Source organism: Echinops telfairi, unplaced genomic scaffold (genome assembly GCF_000313985.2).
Source record: "Echinops telfairi isolate 266 unplaced genomic scaffold, ASM31398v2 ScPeMD7_3;HRSCAF=10, whole genome shotgun sequence".
Taxonomy (NCBI): Eukaryota; Metazoa; Chordata; class Mammalia; order Afrosoricida; family Tenrecidae; genus Echinops; species Echinops telfairi.
In genome coordinates, this window is record NW_022103899.1 from 10,715,510 (window position 1) to 10,739,617 (window position 24,108).

Below are 24,108 nucleotides of genomic sequence, written 5' to 3' on the forward strand. Positions count from 1 at the left end.
GCCCGGGCTCTGGCGCGCTGCGGCTGCGGTGGAGGCGGCGGCGGCTGCCCCATGGAGTGTTACTACATTGTCATCAGCTCCACGCATCTCAGCAAGGGACACTTTCGCAACATCAAGGGAGTTTTCCGGGGCCCTCTCAGCAAGAACGGCAACAAAACTCTGGTAATCGCTTCTGCTTTCTGTTTGCTCCTGGCTGGCCGAAATCAAGCCCTGTGTCTGTCTGTCTGTCTGTCTGTCTCTTTCCCCCCTCTTTCATCTCTGCCCCGTTGGACATTTTTAGAGGATGTGCCTGGGTGAGGTGGCTGTGAGGTTTGGGAGGTGTGGTGATCCAATTTGCTTTGCAATGTATTCATTTATTTCTCGCTGTGCGTGGAGTGTGGAGTGAGAACTAGGTGTTTTTGGTGTTCTGTTGTCAAACAAGAATTTTAGAGAAGCAGGTATGCGTGACTTTAGCGGACTCCACCTCACGCCTAAATAAATACCCGTGGGTTACCACAACGTTTAATTCCTTGGAGCAAATTGTGTCAACAGGATCACTTTAAAAAGAAGGAAAGAAGGAAAGCAATGAAAGGAACTTTAATCCCAAGTGACATTGTAACATCTTTCGGTCTGGGGAGTTACCAGATAAGGAGGTGGCTCTCTGATGGAGGCAGGGGCCCAGTGGCTGCGGTTAGAGGAGTAGCAGGATGAGGAATGGCTTCCTGAAGAGTTTGTATTGAGACCGCTTCCAGAGGAGCTCAGGACTAACTTCTCAAGTGACAAGTTGTCAGCACTAAACTGCACAGCAGGATTACAGGTCCTGATGCACTTAACTTTTAGAGATTCTCCCTGCAGAGATTGGAGATCAGTGTGAGGATCCATGGCTACACTCAACAGCCACAGGGTAACATGTTAGAGAAACAGATCCCTTGCAGTTGCTGGAAGGTTCTCAAGGGACCACAAAGCTTTATCTTTCCACATTCTGGGGGGAAGAGCACTCCTGATTGGTGGGAGAAGATATGCTGAATATTGAGATCTTGCAAGGAAATAGCTCCCACTTTTCGTCCAAACCTCCTCTTAGCTACAGAAATCTCCCTGCAGAACTAACTCTAATGTATTGGAATCTCCCTAGAAGAGCTCACCTTCCCACAAGGAAAATGAAGTGGAGGAGGCGTTCATTAGGCTGAGTACCACAGAGTATAGCCAGAGTAAAGTGCTAATATACTAATGTAAATGCACGCTACAACAATGTGGGTTCCTAAGCCCCTTTTGCCCCTTTTGCCTGAGAGGTAGAGGTGAAAGTTGAAGGACAAATTCAATTAAAAAATAAATATTCTTAATTGAAGTTCATATATATATATGGTATATTAAATCCAGTTTCAATTGAGTGCATAGTTTGTGTAGTGGAGTGTGTTTCCTAAGAATGAAAATTTCTCAGCTGAAGTTTTAAGTGAATTCTGGCATTGGTGTGATATATTTTAGTTCTTCCCCCTGCCCCCCTCTTGACTCTATTGGCTCTCTCATCTCACATCATTTAAGTCTCAAGAAACAGGGATATTTAGTTGATTTATTGTTGCTCTGGATTTGAGGGCTGGTGTTGTTGAATTAAAAAAAGTGGAAATACTACTCCGAACTTGTCCTTGCTGGAATGCTATCCACAGTTGTGGGACAAGGTGAAAGGACTAATGGAAATTGTTCGAACCCTACTTAAAGAATTCAGCTACATGGCAGGTGAAGCATCTGGGGGGAAATACCTTCACTTTGGTTAACCTTCATTTTGGTTCTTGTTGTTAAACCAAATTTCACAATGGGTAAGAAAAATTTATTGGACAAGATTTCATTTCCTTATTGACAATATTATTGTGTGATAAAGCTGCACAAAAATTGAAGTTCATAAAAAATTTAGTTTTTCACCAAACCTCAACTTGCTAACATTTTGTTAATCGTGATTTTTCATTCCACGTTGGAATTCTGACATTTGGTGCTGTTACTTATGCTGACCTCTTGGTTGCATGTTTTGAAGTCCATCAGCGGTTCATTGCTTGGATTAACAAAAGAGGTTTAAAGACTAGATTTTTGAGTAGAGCCTTGTGATTAAAATGGGAGATAAAAAGCAGAGATGAGTAAATGTAAATACAGGCACATGTCAGAAGCAACATGCAAGCAGTAAAAAGGCTTAGAGAGAGGTCTCACATTTCTCTTATAAGGAAACAAGATTTACAGGAAATTCATAACTAGTACTTTCTTAGTGGTGTTTTTAAGCTACTTAATTGTGTGCTTTCTGTGCAAGGATATTATACTAATGAAAGGATATATATTTTCATGTATGATTCAACTTTATTTGAATCAATGTCATCACAAGGTATGTTTTATAGTTGCCTTTGGATGAGTACTTCCAGTGAAGTGAATAAGATTTAAGTCTATTTTTAAGTATACTCATAAGACAAGAGGCTCTAAATGGATTCATAAGTTAATATTTTTAGAAGTGCTACGTATATTTTGCCTTAAAATATAATTATTTAGTACATAGGAGATCGTGACAGCTAACTATAAGATGAAAACTAATAGGCAAGAGAAAACTGAAAAGAAACTTCCCAAAATTAGCAACTTTAATAAGACACAATATTGTCTTCATTATATGACACACTTTGGAAAAGTTAAAGTAAAAACTTATGCACATCATGATTTTCACAAAATTTTGTGCCTGTTAATTTTGGGACTCATTCTATTTCAATTTGACATATTTGAAATGTTACATTTAATATATTACCTTATTCTTGTTTATTAACTTAAAGTTTAAAAAATAATATCTTAAATGTTTGTGTAATTTGAGGAAAGCAGAACTAAATACATAAAACCACTAAGGGGAAAATACTTTCCCAAAGATTTTCAATCATTTTTAATCACAAGATAATTAACAGGTATTCCAAAGGCTATTCAATGTAAAAGTATTGGTTTTTACTTCTTCAAAAGTACAGGACTGATTCAAGCTAGCCTGTGTGAGCTCAGGAATTACAAGTTTCGTATAGAATAACTAGTTTAACTCATTTTCGTGATATTGATTTGTTGCTTTAGTTTTAAAGGCAGATGGAATACTGCCACTCATATTGAGAAGATCAAAATATACTGTCCTTTGCATAAGTCATATTTGCAACTCAAACATAGAATTTTGTGGGGGAAAAATTATAAAAATCAAAAGTTTAAGCCCATTGTTAATCTTGATTGTATTCATGATCTTTTAAAAATTTTCTACTGGAAAAGTTTAACTTAAAAAAAAGGAGTAATGTCTTACAAGCAAAGCTGAAGTTCAGATATATGTGTTATTGTATTCTGTTATAAATTGTATTAACTGTGATATAGCTTTAATTACATGGAATTAAATTAAGCTAATATTTTATTAATATCCCAAAATATTTCAATATAAGTTATAAGGTTAAGTAGCAATGGACAAAGTGTACTTCCATGTATTTTCATTTGTCTCTTTTAGATTATTCCAAACTACCATTGTGTAGCATATGCTTATTAGATATTGGCATTTAATTTTTTTTTTTGTTTTTATAAGTGGTCCACGATATGTCTTTGCTATAACTACATTTTGAAAACTAACACAGAGTCGGGGGTTACCTTTACAACTTGAGAAATCATTACTAATTTGTTTATTATATTCTGCAGTTGGTCAGCATTCTTGTATCTTATATTATTAGCATTATATCCAATTTAATGGCTAGGACTTCAGAAAGCATCAGTGATTTGTTTCAAGGAAATGTAGCCAGTCAACACTATCATTCGCACTTTCTGACTCCAGATCTATTTCCTTTATCTTTATAATCAATCAATTAAATTATACTTATGGTGATACAGTGATGTTTTATGCTGACAGAGGTCGCATTGTGTCATCTGTGAGTCAAAGTGAGGAGCCCTGGTGGCAATGTAGTTATGCCTTTGGCTGCTAACCAGAAAGAAGGTCGGCGGTTTGACACCGAGAGTTGGTCTGTGGGATGGTTAGCCCGCCGAGAAGAGCGTGGCAGTCTCCGAAACCACCAGAGCTGTTCTACCCTCGCCTCGAGGATCTCCGCGAGGGGCATCGACTCGGCGGCATCGAGTTAGTTATGTTACTTCTCAAACTACTTTACTTTTCCACCTGCCTCGAATGTGGAGAAGCGATACCGCATCCACGGAAGAATTTCTGCAAGACACTCTCCATTTCAGTATATGTAGTAGCAAGTTTGCCAAAAAAAAGATCACTCTTTGGATCTTAACTTATTTGTTCAACTAATTCATTCAAAGTTTTTGACATGTACACTTCCGAGACGCACTTCTAGGACCACAGGCTTTTACTTAATCTAATGCATTCTGCACACGTGCCAGGTTGCATTCAGGAATGTCCTTATTCATTTTGAATCTGTTGCAAAAAATTCATTGGGCATGTTGCGTAAATATTGTCACTGCTGATATTTTCATCTGTATCACTTTTTAAAAGTAAGATACTATTCTGGGGTTTTGTTCTTGGTATAATTTCCTAAGGTCTTGCTAAATTTGCTAAAATTTGTGGCTACAAATCCTAGCAACAGAACGAAGCCCTGCGTATATCCTGTCCATACTACTGGTCACGTTGAGTCCGTTGTTGCTGCCACGGTGTAAGCATTGGCGATAAACTAGCAATTGTCGCTAAAACTAGGTCTTTCAAATATACTACATGGCGTTTGTATTGTCATTATCTCATATACCATTGCCCATGTTTGTCCCTTACAAGCTCTCTGTATCTTCTAGGAAATGTAATTTAAAAAGCTTTCTCTACTTACTGCAACCCCTTGAGTGGCACCTTTATGATTGTGCAAAAGAGGAAAGAGATCAGATGTTGATTGGTCCTTGAAAATATATTGATGTTAATGTCCTCAATTAAGATCTGGAGAAAAATGGGTGAGACAAAAGCTTGGGGCCCTATTGAACCTCCTTTGGCCACTCTGGAGAGAAAGATAACCTCTCTCCATGCTAGCCTGACTTCATTTGCCACAAGGAAGAGGCCTAACATGTCTCTACCCTTTTTTTTTTCAGCCTCTGCCAACGCTAAACATTTCTTCCAGAACCCCTCTTTTCTGTTGGATTTGAATATTCATTGCTGGGGCCACACCCAACTCACAGGCAATATTCACAATTGCAAATGTTTATTCGGGGCCACACAGAACTCACAGACAAGACGCACAATAATTCGGTGTATTAGGGAAGTGATAAGTCCTGGTAGCTTAATGGGTTACACATTAGGTTGCTAACCACAAGGTTAGCAGTGTGAAATTGTCAGCGCTCTGAAGGAGAACGATGAGCCTTTACGCCTGTACAGATATGCGGCCTTAGAAACTCACAGGGCCCAGTTTTTACCCTGCCCTATAGGATTATTATAAGCCAGAATCAACTTGAAAGCAGAGAGACTGGATTGGTTTTCTTAGATATGGTAAAAAGTTACCACAAGCCAAAAACATCAAGGATACAGTCTTTGGTCCACAGCAACTCTTCTGCTCATTCAAAAGAAAGCCTTGGGTCTACGGTAACTTCTTTGCTCAGCCAGCCATCCAGGCTTTTATGCGGGTTCTCAGCCTCTTAGCCACATGGTTTCTTAAACTCTGCTGCCTGGACCAGAACACCTGCTCTGCCTCCCAGTCTTCCAGTCTTGATGCTTCTCCTCTCCTCTGTCTCATGGTCTTTTTGCCATGCTCTCTGGCCTGGGTATGGTATGACCTCTCTTGCCCCCATTACTTTGCTCAGGGACTTTTATTGAGCTCCATTGATATCCCTTTTTCCTCAATGGTCCCAAGAATTATTCTCTCTGTGTGGCTCTTTTATACACAGAGGAAAAGCAACCCATCCTGACCAATCCCCTATTTACTCAGTCATTTGGTGAGTGTGACAGAGCCATAGATAGAAGATCCATATGGAGAAATGTTACTTCACCACCGTGAAAGTTATATAACTTCATGTCAACTTGATATACAAAGGTTTGGGGGTGGAATCTAGCCTATCAATCAGGCCACAGCCTGATGGTACTTCCTTGTGGGCATAATCTCATAAGGAGGGCCCTGGGAACTTCCCTCTCTGCCTTCACCTTCCTGCTGGCAAACCCCACTGGGACCTGCCAGAGCCCTGTCGATGTGTCCACTGCCTTTGGATTCACAGAACTCTGCACCCACTGGCTGCTGATAGTCCTGCATTCTGCGTCACTGCTTGTGGCTTCATGAGCCTGAAGAGGGATTTCTGCCTGGGTATCAGACTGATGGCCTTGAGTTGGACTGGGCGGAGATGTTTTTCCAATATACAATTATTTCTCGATATAAAGCTTTTCTTGGGTTAAGGTGAGATCTTAATGGGGGCGAGAGGGGCTTGAAAGTCATTAGCAATGGAAATAAAGGATGTTAGTACTCTAAACCCTGTAACCCTTAGTCACCCTTGAAGTCTGTAATTGAACTCACCCCCATGTTAAGGGATCTGCGATGAATGAGTTGACAAAAAATGTTTTTGAAATGTTGAATGTAAAATGTTTATCTGCTCCGCAGAGAGTCACCTAATCCACAGTAAGAAGAAAAAACAAGGTACGAACTTTTCCCACAAACATTTTGACGCCCCTTTTTATCTCCAATATCGCCCCCTTCACTTTATAAATATGATCACATAATGACTCCAGGTATTTTAATTTTCCTTTAAACATTGAAGTGTCAGAATTAAAGCTGAGGGTGTGTCTTTCACTCTTGTGTATTTAAATTATCTTGTAATATTAAATTTGAAAAAAAACAATTGCAACAGAAGACACTATTCAGGTAAAAATATCACTAATTGAGTTATTAATATTTACAACTTCTCAAAAATCACAACAATATTTTTAAGCGAACTATTGTTTTCCATCAAATATTTGAGACATTTGACATTGCTGAAATTCACCTAGTGGCATATGCCTTATCTTGTATTCTTAGTTTGTCAAGAAGAAATTATTGATGGCAATAGTATTTTTACTAAAAATACAAACAAAATATTTGTTTTTGCTGTTGCTGGTTGCCATTGAACTGGTTCTAAGTCCCAGTGACCCTGTGTATGCAGGGTCATTGGAACTGGTTCTAAGTCCCAATGACCCTGTGTAGACAGGGTAAAACTGTCCTATGCAGGCTTCAAGGCTTCAGATCACCTGTTTTTCTTCAGAAGTGATGGGGTTGAGTTTGGACCTCCAGGTGTCAGGCAATCATCAAGCGCTAATGATAAACGCTACCCATGGATTTCTAGAAAGTGCTGTAGGGAACATTAAATTCAATCCAGAGTTTTTAGATCAGTGGTTCTCAACCTTCCTAATGCCACCACCATTTAATACAGTTCCTCATGTTGTGGTGACCTCCAACCATAAAATTATTTTTGTTGCTACTTTATAGCTGTAATTTTGCTACTGTTTTGAATCAGGTAACCCCTGTGAAAGGGTCATTTGACCCCTAAAGGGGTCACACCCCAAGGTTGAGAACCGCTGTTTTAGATGGTCACATTCAGGGCCCAGTTTAGGTTGCAGTCGTGGTTTGTAATGTTTACAAATATATGTGTGTAAATGCCATTCAAAGAAGAATGCATGTCCTGGTTTGACACTCTCTGGCTGCTTTTTATTTTTTATAGAGGCTCTTCACTTGTTTATATTACCTGGCTGAAAAATGAAGGCTCTTAAACTTTCCACGGCCAATTTATTCTAGGAACCAAATCTCTGTGGGGAGACAGAAACAGCATCATCACTCTGCAGATGTCCTTTGTTGTACAGTAGTTTAGTGCACAGCCGTCAAAAGTTTTCAGCATATTCATATTGTTCTATAAGATTTGCTTGCCATACTTTTAATGTTGATTCTTGATATGATCCCCTTGGTGGTGGTTGTTGTTAGGGACCAGCCAGTTGTTACAACTCATAGCCACCCTCCGTACAACAGAATGAAACACTGCCCCGTCCTGCACCACAGCTGAGCCCATTGGTGCAGCCACTGTCAATCCATCTGTTGGGGGCCTTCCTCTTTCTCTCTGCCCTCCACTTTACCAACCCTGACGTCCTTCCTCAGGGGTTGGTCTCTCTGACAATGTGCCCAAATGGCACTATTGAGGACAATTGCTATATATTAAAAACTGTTGAATTCTTTTGGAAAAAATAGTATAGTAATCTGTGATAGGCTATAGCCCAAATTCATGAATTTGATATCTGTTTCCTTGTCACTTACATTTCTAACCATAAACATTAAAACATAAAATTGTATTAATTTTCCTTTTCTAAAAATATTTTATCTGAAACCATTTCACCTGTTTCATCCCATTCTAAATTTCCATTGCTTCTAAGTAAATATTTTCCACAATACTGTAAAATTGTTTCCAAGTAGCGAGGCTTCATTAATTTTATATATGTATTGGAGTACACTTGCTATCAGTGTAAATTAAAGTGGGTAATAAATAATTAACACATAATCTTAGCTGTCAAAGTAAACAAAGTCCATTGCCTGATGTAGTTCTCCAGGCTTTCATAATGTTTTGGCACTATTGGAATAAAGTCATCTACTTTTCAAAATAAATATATATAATATTCTAAAGGTTTATGATGATAATGCCTAATTAAAAATATAACAAGACTTTCCCCTTTGAAGTGGCATTAGAAAGGTGGAACCGATCACAAGGATCTACAAATAACCATGTCCCTGAGGGATGGACAACAGAAAAGTGGGTGAAGAGAGACATCAGACTGTGTAAGACATGACAAAATAATAATTTATAAATTATCAAGAGTCCGTGAGGGAGGAGTGTGGGGAGGGAGGGGAAAAATGAGGAGCTGATACCAAGGGCTCAAGTAGAAAGCAAATGTGTTGCGAATGATGATGGCAACAAATGTACTTGACACAATAGATGTACGTATAGATTGTGATAAGAGTTGTATGAGCCCCCCAACAAAATGATTTTAAAAGAAAAAAAGAAAAGTGAGATTGTTATCTGTGTCAGTATAGCTAGTTTATAGTACTCGTTCATTAATAACACTCTAATTTGGTGTTGCAATGAAGGTGCTTTAAAGCTATGGTATCATCACATCGGTAATTATTGAATCTAAGTAAGGGAGAGTACCCTTAATAATATAAGTGAGCCCTGTCTAATAAATTGAATGATTTTAAAAGCAAATATAGGTATCCTGGGGGAAAACATTTCTTCATGAATGAAGATGAATCACTTCGTCCTGAGTTCTGGCTGCATGGAGTTCAGCCAGATTTACCATAGTCCCAGTCTTAGAGACCTATTCCACAAATCAAACATCTCTATGGCTAGTTTCGTAGATAAATATATGGATGGATGGTAGGTAATGAGGTTGGATGAGAGATAGATGATAGATGAAAAATGGATAGGTAGGTAGATATGATAAATTACTAGCTAGGTTTCTTCAGAGAAAGATGGAACAGATTAATCAATTTATAACATCTTTTATACTAAATTAATGAAAGTAAATAAATCACATTTCAACTTGATTGGAGATAGGTTAAATTGTTGTTAAACTATTTCTGTAGGTTTAAAATGGATAAACTTAATTGTGGCATGCTTCTGCTCTTTATTATCTATGTTTATAATATCTTTGTGTGAAAACTCTGCCTGCTTTGTGATCTCTCTCAGTGATAATACCCCCAAAACCTATTACACCTTGGTTAAAATGCAGGTACTATTATCTGTTTAGCTCTGACAGCTAATCATGCATGCATTTATTATGTGTGAAGGTAATCATTTATGAAGAAAATTAGACTATCTTTAGATAAGATAAATATTTTAAAACTTTTATTTTAAAACGTGTATTTTAAATATTTAAAACGTGTATTTAAGAAAATTGGATTTAAATTGTGTAAAATAAAGGATCTGTATTTTGCCAAAAATGTTTTCATGAAAAATATGAGGGATATATAAATGAAACTCTACTTATTTTAAGTTAGGTACCTGTTGGAAGAAGGTTGACTTCACACTATACAAAGTCTTGGAGCATCAATGAAGAAGTATAGAGAGGAATTTTAGGATTTGGGACAGTGTGAGATGATTTTATCAAGGGTTTGCTAAAGCTTTGAATTATTTTGGATTGGTTACTGTAAGGAAGGAGCCCCTGATGTTTCAATGATTAAACAATTATCAGCGGACCATAAGTTTGTGGTTGAAATGACATATCAGCAGGGGAAAAAGATGTGGCATTCTGCTTTTGTGAAAAAATTGAGCTTTGTAAGCCCCAGGGGCCAGTTCTTCTCTCTTTATAGGTCACAAAAAACTGGAATCAATCCGAACTTTAGTTTTACTGTCAGAAAGCAGAGCCAATTTTACCATTGCTTATCTTAAGTTGGTAACAAAGAGGTCTTTATTCATGTTGACTTTGCAAGACAGGAAGGGATGTCTGGGAATGAAAACGGTGTTCATGGTCTTCCTCTTCTTATACATGATTGAAGAGAGGTCCTGCTTTTGTGTACGTCCATCACAACCATAGAATGACCTTGTCTGTAGTTAGTATACTCTGAAACGCTTCGTCCGTGACAAGAAGAGTGCCATGCTTCAGTCATCACTTCAGATAAATTCCCAACCTAGAACGCTCTCAATCTGTTTGTGTGCTTTCATTTTTCCCTCCCTTTCTTCCTCATCTATGACCGTGAGATTAGACTGTGGAGGCAAGGGAGAGAAGACCATGTCAACAGAGAAGAGGTTGATTTAGAATTTTTCCAGGTTCCTAAATTAAAGGATCCCAGGTGGTGTAGTGATTAAGCTTTGGATTGTGATCTGCGTGGTCTGAAGTTCAAAACCACCAACAGCTTTGGTGAGAAAGACTGGGTTTTCTACTCCTATAAACAGCTACAGTCTCTGAAACTCACAGGGGTCACTGTGACATGGCATTGACTCTATGGCAATGAATTTGGTTTGGTTTGGTTTTGCTAAGTTTGGTTCGGTTTTGATAAGTCAAACAAAGTAGTTACCTTTACTGTTGATTGTAGTTACCTTTACTGGTGGGCCCTGTCCTTTTTAAGATTGGCTGGAAGGTCCCATTAGGATTGGCTGGTGGTATCACCTACCTTTAACCTTACTGGACTAGCTGAGAGGCCACCACCCTGTAGTTTAGCTTTTATTGGATTAGTTGGGGAGCCCCAGCCAGTGACTGGGAAATGCCCTAGACTATGGTGGCTCATGTGGGGCTTCCTCATAGAGGAAAGAAAGGAAGAGGTGGATAGTCTCATCCACCTGGGTGTTGTGTTGTGGCCACTGAGTAAAACTGCAATATGCAATGGTATGTCAATGAATGAGACAAAGGCTGAGATGGTACCTAGGGAGGATATGAGTAGCCCCAGGCACTGGCAGCATCCTCAAAGGCAGTGAATTTGGTTTTCCTTGGTAATGATTAACCTCAACTAAGAGTTGAAGAAAAGAGTGACCAATTGCTGTCCAACTGACAGATTACTGAGTTTCCTTAGAAGAGTTTCTGATCGGTATAAATGAAGTTTGGCTTTCCAGAAGAGGACGTTGCCCGGTTGATTGGTAAGGCCTTTGAGACAAACACTGGTTTCCTTTTCTACATGACATGCTTATTCTAGGGCCAAGTCTGAAACTTCTTCTCACTCTTTGCATGCCTTTGTTTATGTTTATATTCTTCTCTGTTATTAACGTTTCCTTGAGTTTCTTCTGATATTTTCAACTAATTTGGTTGGTGTCAAAATAGATTTTTTTGCAGTCAGAAAGCGATTGAACTGCAGACACTGAAGCATATAAGAGCTCTGGGTTTACGTGGTGACAGCTCTTATTGGGAATGTAGATTGCTGCAGTTGAGGTTGTGAGGTACCATCCAGTTAGTTCCAACTCATAGTGGCCCCGTGCACCATAGAACACAACATTTACTGGTACTAACACGTCCTCACGACTGCTGTGATGCTGGAGCCCATTGTCTTAGCCACACTGGCATTCCATCACATTGAGGGTCTTCCTTTTTCTCTCTTGATTTGCCAAGCATGATGCCCTTTCCAGAGACTGGTCTTTCCTGATAATGTATCCCAGGAAGACGAGATAAAGTCTCTTCACCCTCACTTCTAAGTAGCTTCTGGCAGTGCTTCTTCCCCTATAGATTTGTTTGTTCTTCTGTCAGTCTATGATTCTTCTCCACATTGCCATCCAGCCAAAGCAAACTCTCAGTGTCTCGATAGGACAAGGTGGACCTGGTGTTGTGAGGTTCCAAGACTGTAATTCTTAAAAGAATCTCTATTTTTCTTCCTTTGGGCTAGCAGCCCTACACATAATCATTACACCATTATTTTTCGATAACACCATCATTGAAATGCATACATTATTCAAAGCATTGTCCAACTTTCATAAGCATATGAAGAAATTGAAAATATCATGGCTTGGGTCAGGTGCGCTGTAGTCTTTAAAATGACATTCTTGGTAGTCAAACCCTTTAAAAGGTCTTGTGCAGCAGATATGCCTACGGCAGTACACCCTGGGATTTCTGTATTGCTGCTTCCATGAACATGCTTGTTCATCCAAGCAAAGCAAAGTGCTTAACAACTTCAGTATTTCAATCCAGTTGTGAGGATCTTGGTTTTCTTGGCGTCGTGTTACACTTCACACTGAAAACTGAAGTCTTTTATTTTCATCAGCAATTGCATCAAGTTCTTCTAGATTTCAGCAAGCAAAGTCGTGAGATCTGTTTATTGCCGCTGTTGTGAGGGGTTATAGAGTCAGTTCTGACTCATAGCGACCCCTGCGTGCAGCAGAAGGAAACAGTGGGCGATCCTGGGCCATCCTCACACTTTTTCCTGTGCTTGAGCCACTGTTGCGGCCACTGTGTCCATCCATCTTGTCAAGGGCCTTCCTCGTTGCTGCCCCTCCGTGTTATCATGATGTTGTTCCCTAGGGACTGTTCTCTCCTGACAACGTGTGTGAAGACATGAGATTCAGTCTCTCTTTATCCTTGACTCTAAGAAGCGTTCGAGCAGTATTTCCTCAAGGACAGCTTCCTTTTCCCTTTTTTCAGCCCAGGGTATTTCAATGTTTTTGGTGAACAGCACAGTTCAAATTCATCCATTTTTCTTTGGTCTTCCTTATTCAATGCCCAATTTTCACATGAATGTGAGGTTATTGAAAATACCATTGGTTTAGTACAGATTGTTAATAAGCCTTCTTCAATCCTGATGCAACGCTCTTTTGCATATAGTCCAGGCTCTTGGGTTATTTGTTCTGCTTATAGATTGAATAGGTATGGTAAAAGGACACAAGCATGACACTCACCTTTGCTGATTTTAATCCAAGCAGTGTGCCTTTAGTCTTTTTGCACGACTGCCTCTTGGCACATGTATAGGTTTCATGAATTAATTGTTCTATAATTTCCATTCTTCTTAATGTTAGCCATAATTTGATAGGATCCATACCGTAAAATGTCTTTGCATAGTCAATAAAACACAAGCATACAACTTTCTGGTATTATCTGCTTTCACCCAAGATTCATTTGAGATCAGTAATATCCCTCATGCCATGATTACTGGCAGCTCCCAGTTGATACATGGCTACACCCAGTTTTGTTTTTAGTTTTCTTTCTTTATAATTGTGACAATTTGCTCATATTTTGGAATACATTGAATTCTTGAATAACTGATGTCATTTTCATTGTCTTCATGTTGATCCTTAATTACATTTTAAACTAGCTAGTAATCATTTTCTTCCAAGTATGAGAGATACAATTTTGTTATTGTTTTACAAACCATTTTATTAGGATGTAATGCACATTGTACCATTCAATAGTTCAGTAATATCTACACATGTTAAGCAATTGCTATCCCAATAAATTTCAAAATACTTCTTTCCTGTACGCCTTGATACCAGCTCTCCTACATCTCTTGCAGTGCCTCCAAGGAGCCCTAATATAGTTACTGTGTCTATAGATTGTCCCATACTGGTTTTCATAAACAAAACATAGAAAAAAATAACGGAGAGTCAAGACGTATACCAACAAAAACAAAATATAAGAGAGTTAAAGCCCAGTTTAAAAAAACCCCAGAAAATCTTAAAACACAGATCAAGTTCAAAGTATATTATAAAGACATATACCAACAAAAACAAAATATAAGAGAGTTAAAGCCCAGTTTAAAAAACCCCCAGAAAATCTTAAAACACAGATCAAGTTCAAAGTATATTATAAAGGAAATCAAAAGACAAGGTTTAAACATAAAGTCAGATTTTTCATTTTAATATACTATAATCATCTCTACAGTACTTTCTGTCTGATAACAAGGCTATATTCATTACTCAATTATGATCAGAGGGAAGTCCCTGGAGGCTTATTCCTTGTGGAGATTTTGCAAATGTATTTTGGACTTCCATTGTCATCCATAGTCTTCTGCAAACCAGAATTTCACATTTTAAGCTCTGGTACCATTCCCTCCTTGTATTTGGGTTATATTATTTTCAATCCTTGGATCATACATGTTGGTGTGCTTAGTTGACATGTCACTTAGATTACTGCTTATTTGAAAACAATCCTTTAAGAACCAAATGCTGTCCTTACTGATAGCCAGACACCATCTAATTTCTTCACACTTTGCTGTAGCACCCATATCTTCACCTGTATCTTTGCTTGCATGTGTTATTAATGATATTGTTCAATAAATGTTGCATTCTGTTGGATTACCTTTCTTTGGAAGGACACCAGAATAGCTTTGGTTGGCCAGATAACTGTCTTCCAAATTTCTTAGAATTAGACTAATGAGAGCTTCTAATGTTTCATCAGTTTGTGTAAACATTTTATCTATATTTCATCAATTTCTGAAGCCTTGTTTATAATAATGCCTTTTATGAAGGTTGAACTACTCTCTTCAAGAACAGTGGCTCTTGATCATAGGATACCTCTTGAAATAGTTGAAAGTCAATATTTTTGTGTGCGTGTGCACTGAATATTTGTATTCCTTCCCTCTTTTTTGGTTGTTTCTTGCATCATTCCATATTTGACTCGCATAATTCTTCAGTATTGCAACCCCAGGATTGATTTGGCCCTCAGATCTTTCAGTTTGAAGTATGCTGAATGGGATTTTCCCTTTTGGATTTATAACCAGATCTTTGCACATTTCATTATACTGCTTAATTTGCCTTCGTGAGCTGCCCTCTGAAATATTTATTCGACTATTTTACTTTATCTCCTTGTATTTTCTTTAGATGCTTTACACTCTACTTACATGTTCAAGTGTAATATCAGTTCAGATAAGACAAATACTTATAATTCCAGTGCAGTTGGTAGCATCAGTGGCGGTGTGGAAGGAGAGAGAGTGGGGAAGAGGCTTGAAAGGGCACTCACAGATATTGGGCTCACTTTTGATTCTCAATTTGAGAGTGGATTTATGCATTGCCCTACTCAGAGTCAAACCTCTCTCTCTTGATCTCTACTAAATATTCCAGGCAGAGGCACATGGTGACTCCCAGTGCACAGAAAACTGCTCACAGTGGATTCTAAATTAACAATGAGTCATAGCTTAGTCCTTCCATTATCTTTTCAGATACAGAACACTTAAAGAATAAGAGGTGGATCAGATAAAGTTTGCTTGGGGAGACATTAGAAAAGTTCCGAAATTCTAGAAGGGCCCATTAACTTAGATGGATTATGGGAAGCAGCTACTTGTGGGCAGTAACCTCTCAGGAGAGAGGGTGACGATAGTTGCAGAGAAATTAATGGTTTAATGATTAGAAGTTTATACTGAGTGACGTACTAGAAATTAATCCAGAACAGAATACAGGATAAAAATATAGATTCTGTTTCCAAAGTCTTCAAACACTTTGAAGGCAGTAAGGAAAGAATTGTTTTCTACCTCTGTCTCACTTGTCTTTGTCATTGTTCCACAACCCTTTCCCTGGCCACACCCAAACCTGTATCCCTTTTGTGGCACTTAGCATGGCATTCTATTTATATAAAATCTGAAGAAATAAAAAAAATATATAGATTCTGCCTTAGTTCAATGAAACTATCTCCAATAGCATGGTTGAATGACCCAAAAGGTGTATCGTTGGAAATATCACAATGTTACTTGTATGTTAAATTCTTTAAAAAAACAAAATGATTCAGTAAATCACCACTCCTTTTTGAAGACATTGGATACATGATTAAAGTGCTTTCATGGTAGGATAAAAGAATAGGCATTTTACATCAGAAGTGTGATTTTATGTGCATTTTTCTTATGACGGCCCAGTGGCTATTGCTTCATGAATCTCTACTACATTCAAAGCAGGGAAAATGAATAAAGAGGAAAGACTAAAACTTAAATGTTTTCCGACTAAGATTGCATGGGAAAATGGGTATTGATCAGGCAAGAATAATTTCTATCAGTACTAGCCACTAGCGTGTGGCCTTGGTCAATGGCTCCTCTCTTACTATGTTACGTCAGCAGCCCACGGTGTAACTCACTAGGTCACCAGGGCTCCATGATGCAATGGAAATTGTAATAATACCGTCCTCGAAGATGGTTTATAAATCTAACAAGAACGTGCATAGAAAGTGATCGTCACAAGGCTTGGCACATCGTAACCCATGCATGTCAGCTTCTGTCAGCATTTCATGTTGTAGCATTCATATCTATATTAGAATCTCATATCCACTCAACTCAGTGTATGAATTTATGTAATATGGGTGTCTTTAATATTGAATATTATAGATATTTCCCATTTTCTCAACTTATTAATATCATTTATCCCTTTCCAAAAGAAGTATAATATTTTCTTCCTTACATATTGACTGAGACCTAGGTATTTTATAACATAGAGATAGATTTTAATATAGTTTTTTTTAATTTGCCAATATTGGAGGGCTATATTATATACTGGAAATCTGGTTCTTGGAAAAAAGTTAAGTTTTTAAAATTATTTTTAATAATAATGTTATTTAAATGTCATTCTTTTTCAATGCCTTCTTGGGTAACTCAATTCTGGTGTTGCAAAATTAATATTTACACCAGGGGGCGGCATAGCATTTCCTTGCTCAAATATGCTGGCATAGTAAAATAGGCTAATATGTTTTTCAAATAGTGTTACCACAATTTTATTAACTAAAATTCACCATAATCCAGGGATGGGAATAGTTTGGTTATTGAGACAATATTTTAGAGATGGCTATAGTAGATTAAAATGAAAAAATCTGAATCGAATTGTTAAAACCTTATCACTTAATCTCCCCCTTGACACACTTTGAGTTAGATCTGGTTTTTAATATTTTCTTTTTTTTTCAAATTGTGGTTTATCTCTGTTGTATTTTGTTATTACTGGTGACCTTCTAGCCTCTCTGCCACGTGTTTTTCTGTGGGCTTCAGTGTGTGAACTCAGGATGGGAGAATCTACAGAGACGATACTAGATAAAGGGCTCCCGGGAGGGACTGTGGGTGAGCTTGGGAAGGGCATCCTCGAGAGCAGATATCAAGGAATATACAAAGGAAGAAAAAGTTTTAAAACTGATTGTTGTAGCGATTGTGCAACACTTCTTGATATAACTGAACTATTGAATGGTGTGATATCTGGATTATGTCCTAGGAAACAGATCTTAAAGTTAATAAATAAAAATAAAATATAATTGACCTAAAAATCAGCAAAGCAGTGTAATCTAGTAGTGATGTGATTTGCTATGTTCTTTACTGGTATACTTCTCCAAGTACTTATTCTTGGTCATTTGTTCTCTGTCGAAGTCACCTGAAGTATGTATATGCTAGTAAGTGGGTGCTGAAATCAAGTTAGTGTTCAATTGTTATTTTTGGTTTGTAAAAGCATGTTATATAATTCTAGGTTATTCTCACTACCTTCAGCCTACTAGATTTAAGATTCTTAATGCTTACTTTACTTTAATGTCATTGTTAAGTTCTAATTATTTTTTATTGGAATTTTGGACTACATTATTAAGGAAAATAAAAAACTGATCACCATTGTTTGTTGAATTTTTAAAAAAGGACTATTGGCTAAAGAAAGTAGTTGAGTAAAAAAACTTATACACCAATTTCTTAGTATTACTAAAATTTAATGGAATTTTCTCCATGATAATTGGGACTGCATTTCTTGGTGAAAAGGAATAGAGTGCATAAAATTGTACAAAGTGCTCTATTTGTATTACTGATCTCTGTGACATTATTGATGCAACATGAAAGATGTGATTTTTACGGATCTAGAGATGTTGACAATAAAATTCTATACCTGGGGCTGCTCAGAAACACATGTGGCTCTTTTTCCAGTAGGCTGATATTAATAGAATTTCAAATGTACCAAATTACATACTGCTGCCTTAGAAAGCCATATTTAAGATGATCTATTGACACATTATTCTACAGTAAAGGGTTAGTTAAGAAAATTAATTATAATAAATCTAAGCAAATTGGTCTTTTTTGTGCAGTGCCTAACAAAAGACATAAGCATTATTTGATGATGTAAGAAAAAAAGAGACAGTAATGATCCTGTGTGCTTATAAAATTAAATAGATTTAATTAAATACTATACCAATACGTTAGCCTATATATGCCTTAGTTTGAATAATCATTTATTTCCCATGCACCAGACTTGCCTACTATTTTGACTCATTGATACAGTGGCACTGCCACATCGGAATTATAGAAACCATAGGCTTCATGAGATGCTTATCTTTCATTTTCACTGTACTCTAAATAAAATAGGCACAGCATCCATATACAGGAACAAGGTAACATGGACACACACTGAGAAAAATTAATGTTTCTCTCATCTCCACTCCCTTCTTTGCCACACCCCTTTGATCCTCTCCTCTTCTCTCCTGATTCCTTTCTCTGTGCCTTATCACAACTCTTCTCTGTCTAAATCTAAAAGTAGTATAGGAAAGCAGAAAAGATATCTTTATTCCTATTTCAGTCTGTTTGTTTCACAGTAAATTCACAGAACTCTATGCAGAGATACTGATCAGACCAAATATATCCATGGCAGCAAATTAAGTATTTTATTAACACTTAGTTACTGTTGTGCATTGAACTGTGTCCCCCCAAAGTATATGCCAGTGTGGCTAGGTAATGATTCTTGGTGATTGGGCATCAATGGAATGATATCATCATTTACTTCATGTGATCTGATGTGATCAGCCAATCAGTTATAAGGCAATCAGGGTATAATGCAACACCCTTCATCAGGTCAAACTCTGATATGTATGTTAGTTTTCCATGGGGTGTGGTCAGCAGCATCTTTTATCTTGCAAGAGATGCCCTGCTCTGGGGACCTGTTGCATGCTGGGGAAGAATAATGCCAAGACACAAGGAGACCTCACAGAATGCCAAGTTCACAGATATTGGCAGGAGACAAGGGTCCATCCCTGTTATTGTTGGGTGCCATGGGGTCTGCTGCAACGCATCGCTTCCTTCCTTCCAACAGCAGGGAACACTGCCTAGGCCTATGCCATCTTCACGGTTGTTCCCATGATGGAGTTCATTGTTGGAGCTACTGTGTCGATCCACCTCATCAAAGGCCTTCCTCTTTTAAGCTGGCCCTCTACTTTACCCAGAATGATGTCCTTCTGACTGGCTTCTCCTATTAACATGTCCCAAATAAGTGAAATGAAGTCTTGCTATCCTTGCCTTTAAGAAGCATACTTGTTGGACTTCTTTTGCCAGTCCAGAGTACTTCCAATATTCTTCCCCAACAGCATAATTCAAATGCATTCATTGTTCTTCAGTCTTCCTTACTCAGAGTGCAATTTTCACATGCACATGAGACAACTGAGAATACCATGGCTTGGGTCACGCATCCCAGTCGTCAAAGTAACATCTTTGCTTGTCAGTACTGTAAGGGGTCTGGTGCAGTAGATTTACCAAGGTCAAACTTCTTTTGATTTTTTTTAGGTGAATTTGTTTGTCATTAAAGATTACAAGTCCATTTCAATTTTATTTTTTCTCTTTTTTTAAATCATTTTATTGGGGCTCATACAATGCATCACAATACATAGATCAATTGTGTAAAGCACACCTATACATCTGTTGCCCTCATCATTCCCAAAATTCGCTTTCCTCTTGGGTTCCCGGAATCAGCCCATCTTCTTTTTTCCCCCTCCCCCTCCCTTCCCACTCCCCACTCCCCCATGAACGCTTAATAATTTATAAATTATTATTATATCTTATATTACACTGCCCGACATCTCCCTTCACCCACCCCTCTGCTGCCCGTCCCCCAGAGTGGAGGTTATATGTAGATCCCTGTGATCAATTCCCCCTTTTTACAACCCCCTTCCCTCCTGGTATCGCCACTGTCACCCCTGGTCCTGAGATGTTCATCTGTCCTAGATTCCCTGCATTTCCAATTCCCATCTGTACCGCTGTACATCCTCTGGTCTAACCAGGTCTACAAAGCAGAATTGGGGTCATGGTAGTTGGGGGGAGGAAACGTTTAAGAACTAGAGGAAGGTTGTGGGTTTCATTATTGCTATACTGAACCCTAAGTGACCCATCTCCTCCCCACTACCCCCCTGCAAGATATGTCCAGTTGTCTAGAGATGGGCATTGGCTCCCCATCACGCGCCACCCTCATTGATGAGGATATGATTTCCCACCCCCACCTTGGGTGTTTGAAGCCTGGTCCCTTTGGCCCTTCATGATCACATATGTTGGTGTGCTGCTTCCATGTGGGCTTTGTTGCTTCTGGGCAAGATGGCCGCTTGTTTACTTTCAAGCCTTTAAGTCCCCAGACGCTATATATAGGTCTTGATAGCCGGGCACCATCAGCCTTCTTCACCACACTTACTTATGCACACATTCGTCTTCAGTGTTTATGTGTGGAAGGTGGTCACACAATGATGGTTTTTGTTCTTTGGTGTCTGCTGCCTGTTTCCTTCAACACTTCGTGTTCCCACAGGCTCGTGTGCTTCTTCTCTGTGGACTTTGTTGTTTCTGAGCTAGATGGCCGCTTGTTTACCTACAAGCCTTTAAGACCCCAGACGCTATGTCTTTTGATAGCCGGGCACCATCAGCTTTCTTCACCACATTTGCATATGTACACATCTGTCTTCAGCGATCATGTTGGGAAGGTAGATATCATGAAATGACCGTTTAGCTGAGCAAGGTGCTCTTGTATTAGGGGAATGCATATGAGGAGGCCCAATGCCCACCTGCCACCCCACTACCAAACCTATAATTATTTGCACCTAGGTCTGTTCCCCCAATAATCTTAAATATATTTACATATGTACATGTCTGTATTTAGGCTTGTATGTATGCCTTTTGCCTCCTACTTCTTTCCTCTATTTCTTTACGCTTTTCTCCTGTCCCATTACCATGTTCAGCCTTCGTTCTGGTTTCGGTAATTCCTCGCAGTTACCTCAAACTACTATTTAGGTTTGAGGAATATGGAATCTGGGGGATTTTTTTTTTTTAATTTTAAAGAAGCTTACTATATATATTTACGCAGCCCATTTCAAGAAATTAAATCAACAACAATATCTTATTAAACCCTCCATAGATGTAGTTTTTTATATCTCTCTCACATCCCTCCTCATCCTTGGCCTCCTCATAGTCTTCAAAGTTTGTCTATTGATGATATTGTAAGAATGATAATATTAAATATTTATCTTCATAAGTTTGACTGGGTTTGCTAAGTATAATGTTCTCTAGTTTTCTCCATGTCTTGTAGTGTTTAACAAAGTTGTCATTTTTTTATTGATGCATAGTATTTCATAGTGTGAATGTACCAAAGCTTGTTTATCCCTTTATTTACAGTTGTGGTTTTTGGTTGTTTCAGTGTTTTTGCTATTATGGAAATTGCCATAATCAACACTGGTGCCCATATGTCTGTTCATGTTGTATCCTTGTTATCTTTAGGGTATGCACACAGGAAAGAAATTGCCGCATCATAAGGCACCATTATTGGCGTTTATTTAAGTAAGTGCCACACTGATTTCCATAATGGTTATACAATTCAACAGGCTCGGCAGCAGTGAAAAAGTGTTCTTACTGCTCCACATCCTTTCCAGAATTTATTATTTTGTTTTACTGAACTTGCCAAATTTGTCAGTATGAGATGATTTTGTAATGTTTTTAGTTTGTACTTCTCTTATTGCTACTGATAATGAACATTTCTTCACGTGCTTGTTGATGCCTGGATATCATAGTTTTGAAAATTGTGTATGTCTTCTGATTTTTTTTTATTGTGCTATTTGTGTTCTCCTTGTTGAGATTTGGAGTTTTCTATGGATTTTGGAGCTTAACCCTTTATTCCCCCCCCCCCCCAATCTCTGGCTTCTCTGTTGACTGTTTTGATGAAGTCTTTTGAGGTTCATAAATGTCATATTTTTCACTAGACCCCAGTTCTTTATTTTGTCTTCTACAGTGTAGATATTGTCCATTATGTTTGGTAGTATGTTTGGCTTTGTATTAGGGTCCTTAAGTTTGTCTCTCTTTTTTTTATTAGTGATCTCTGATCAATCTTGAGTTTGTTTTGGTACATGGTGTGAGGAATGGGTCTTGTTTCATTGTTTGCAGGTGAAGTCCCAGGTTTACCTTCATCATTTGTTACAAGGCTCTCCCTTGTCCATTTAGTGTGTTTTAGTCCTTTATCCAATATTAACCATCTCTAGGCACCTGGTTGTATTTCTAGGTTCTCAGTTCTAATCTGTTGGTCTTCATATCTCTCACTGTATCTGTACCAAGCTTTTTGGGTTGCCTTGGCTGTCAAAGTCTGGGAGTGAAGGCCTCCTACTTTGTTTTTAGTTTATGATAGTGTTTTATTTATTCTAGGTTTATTTCCTTTCCATATAGAGTTGTGGATTAATTTTCCCATTTATTTGAAAAAATTGCAATGGGATTTGGATCAGGATTTTGGAACTTGTAAAGAATTTTTGGTTAATATTGACATTTTCCCAAATGTTTAGTCAGCCTATCCAGGAACATGATTACTTGTTCCATTTTTCTTGCGGGAGTATTTTGTAGATTTCATTGTATAAGACTTTTGTTTCTATGGTATGACTTATTCTTAAATAGTTTATTTTTTGTGATTATTATATGTGGCATTGTTCTTTTGATCTCTTGACTGATGCTGCCAAGAGGATTGATTGTGGATCTAAGCAAGAGAAAACCCTTGACAATTTCAGTATTTTCTCAATATATCATGATTTTACCTACTGGTACATTTGTGAAGGTTTTGTTTTCATTACATTAAGATGTAATCCATACTAAGGCTGCAATCCTTGATCTCTGTGAGCACGATAATGGAGTGTGGTCTATGTTACCTTTTATTTTACAGGAGATTCTCTGTTCTTTGCAGCCACTTGCATGTGGAGAAAGAGTAATGCCAAGATACATGGGTATGTCCAAGGAATACCAGTACCACAAATATTGAAAGAAGACAAGGATCTTTGCCTAGAGCCTATGAAAGATACTTTCCCTAGAGCTGACTCTCTGATTTGGTGTTTTAGTCTCCTAATATGTGGGAGAATAAAGTTTTAGTAAAGCCATCACTTGTGGTAATTCCGGTATAGTAACACTGGATAACATAGATAATCACTAAAGTTCAGCGTTATGAAAAGAATAGTGCATTATTTAAAGTGTTAATGTCTGGGCAGTAAATCAAGATGTGATCTAATGTAGAAAGATCAATTAACTTAAATGATAGGGGGACAGGTATATACACTTTTGTCTGGGCTATATCCAGGTAAAGCTGTGGTCTTGGCATGGATAATCACAACACTTCCACTCATTCTCATAGCTATTCTGATTTGGATATAAATCATATGGTCACCCAGCTAAATTCAGAAACCTCCATGATGACTGAAATCTGCTTGAAATGACTATTTTTATGTATCCTGGCTTGAGTTCTCTGTTCTATTAATATCTGTGCACTCGTGAGAATGTTTTCTACGGATGATGTTTGTAATATGAAACTTGGATGGCTTTTAAACAATTCCAAACCTCATGGTGTGCAATAATATATGAGAAGTGTAGCTATTCTTCTATCCACCTTCTGGCAGCTTCAGTTCAGCCACACGATTGAGAAAGGGGTATTCAGAGGGAGTATGAGCAGAAACATAGGCTGCGTTGGAACGCATGTAAGGCAGGTACAACAGACTCAAGAGGCGAGGAGAGCCACACTGAGTGCTCCCTGTCCTTGTCAGTAGAACATGCTTGAGGC

At 38.1% G+C, this 24,108-nt stretch overlaps 1 protein-coding gene across 1 annotated transcript in view; it reads left to right on the plus strand.

The window, feature by feature from the left end:
* The first annotated feature begins 51 nt into the window (after window positions 1-51).
* ZNF804A (zinc finger protein 804A) overlaps window positions 52-24,108 on the plus strand; it is a 290,398-nt gene continuing 266,341 nt past the window's right edge. Inside the window, exon 1 of the mRNA XM_004701476.2 lies at window positions 52-162. Within this exon, the coding sequence (XP_004701533.1) occupies window positions 52-162 (111 nt within the window). The remainder of the gene's footprint in view (window positions 163-24,108) is intronic.